This window comes from Mustela nigripes, chromosome 7, assembly GCF_022355385.1.
Source record: "Mustela nigripes isolate SB6536 chromosome 7, MUSNIG.SB6536, whole genome shotgun sequence".
NCBI classification, from domain to species: domain Eukaryota; kingdom Metazoa; phylum Chordata; class Mammalia; order Carnivora; family Mustelidae; genus Mustela; species Mustela nigripes.
In genome coordinates, this window is record NC_081563.1 from 129,437,795 (window position 1) to 129,439,603 (window position 1,809).

General features: G+C 54.9%; 1 protein-coding gene across 1 annotated transcript; it reads left to right on the top strand.

The window, feature by feature from the left end:
• Window positions 1-317: 317 nt before the first annotated feature.
• Window positions 318-1,514, top strand: LOC132022788 (interferon lambda-1-like). Its single transcript, XM_059408004.1, has one exon. The coding sequence runs from the start codon at window positions 369-371 to the stop codon at window positions 939-941; it is 573 nt and encodes a 190-aa protein (XP_059263987.1). The 5' UTR covers window positions 318-368; the 3' UTR covers window positions 942-1,514.
• Window positions 1,515-1,809: the final 295 nt, after the last annotated feature.

The following is a 1,809-nucleotide window of genomic DNA, read 5'->3' on the forward strand; positions in this document are numbered from 1 at the left end:
CCTGCCTCAGCCTCGGTAAGGGGTTCCCCAAGGCCCCCAAAGGTTGGCCCGAAGCCGAAGGCTGTCCAGCCACAGGGACTTCTCGGAAACAAGGTGTTCTCCTGTGAGTGAATTTCAGTTTCTCTTTCCTTCTGGCCAGGTCCGGGGAAGGGACCTGCGGGCTCCCCTGTCTCTGTGCCTGGGTGGCCTCACCCAGACCCACGTGCTCACCTGGGAAAGGACTGGCCCCGCCCACGAGCGCCTTTCCCGTGCAAGTGGAGATTCCAATTTCCACTTGCCTTTTCCCTTTACCTACATCAGCCGGGGCTGCCCAGGCAGCCTGGCTAAAAGCAGAGCCATGCAGCGGGGAAAGCAGTGGGGATCTGGCCATGGCGACAGCGTGGGTCCTGGTGCTGGTGACCTTGCTGCTGGGCTTGACTGGAGCGGGCTCTGTCCCTACTTCCAACCCCACCTCAACCAGGAGGGGCTGCCTCATGAGCAGGTTCCAGTCTCTGTCACCGAGCGAGCTGAAAGCCATCAGGAAGGCCAAGGATGCCCTAGAAAATGTGCTCTCGCTGAAGAACTGGAGCTGCGGCTCTTGCCTCTTCCCTCAGGACAGGGACCTGAGAGTGCTGCAGGCCTGGGAGCGCCCCGTGGCCTTGGAGGCTGAGCTAGCCTTGACGCTGAAGGTCCTGGGGGCCATGGCTGACTCGTCCCTGGGGGTCGTCCTGGACCAGCCCCTCCGCCTGCTGCGCCACGTGCACTCGGAGCTCCAGGCTTGTGTCCCAGCTCTGCCCACAGCAGGACCCAGAGCCCGGGGCCTCCTCCACCACTGGCTGCACCGGCTCCAGAAGGCCCCAAAGGAGTCCCAGGGCTGCCTCGAGGCCTCCGTCACGTTCAACCTCCTCCGCCTCCTCACATGGGACCTGAAGTGTGTTGCCAGCGGAGACATGTGTGTCTAAGAACCCAGGGCCCCACGCTCAGCCCGCCTGGGACCCGGACCTTTCCTAGGCACAAAGCCTCACCCCTGCCTTAAGTTATTTCCTCTCAACCCCTTATTTATGCAGCCCTGATCCATACTCATGAGATGTTTATTTTTCTACTTTTGTACAACGTGCAGCAAATAAACAGGAATGGGGGGAAAAAATAAAGCGCCACTACTCCGGAGACTGAGAAAACAGAGGAACGCATCAAACAACAGCGCGGCTGCAATCAGCAGAATGCAGGCTCGGGCAAGCTCGGAAGGACTAGAAATCCAGCTTAACAAAAACATCTCAAGGAGAAAAAAAATGAGGAAGATTGTGTCCCTACACTCTACAAGGACAGCCTTCAGGGTAAACGTGATTTAAAGATCTATCCACCATTGCGATGTGGAGACCTTATTTGAGCCCTGATATGGTTTCTAAAACATGGATTTCTAGGACAACTGGATTTCAGAACTCTGATTGCATACCGATACGGTGCACTGAAAGTCCTTGTCTTGGGGAGTCAGGCTCAGTCAGAAGAGCATGGTGATTCTTGATCGGGGTCGTGAGTTCAAGCCCTGCGTTGGATGCCGAGATTACTTAAATAAATAAAACTTAAAAAAAATAAATAAATCAAAGTCCTTGTTTTTTATTTTTTTATTTATTTTTTTAAAGAAGATTTTATTTATTTATTTGACAGACAGAGGTCACAAGTAGGCAGAGAGGCAGGCAGAGAGAGAGGGGCAGGGAAGCAGGCTCCTTACGGAGCAGAGAGCCCAGCCCGACTTGGGGCTCCATCCCAGAACCCTGAGATCATGACCTGAGCCGAAGGCAGAGGCTTTAACCCACTGAGCCACCCAGGCGC

Bases quoted from the DNA above. Each gene is read 5' to 3' on its own strand.
- LOC132022788 (XM_059408004.1), top strand. From the start codon at position 369: ATGGCGACAGCGTGGGTCCTGGTGCTGGTGACCTTGCTGCTGGGCTTG.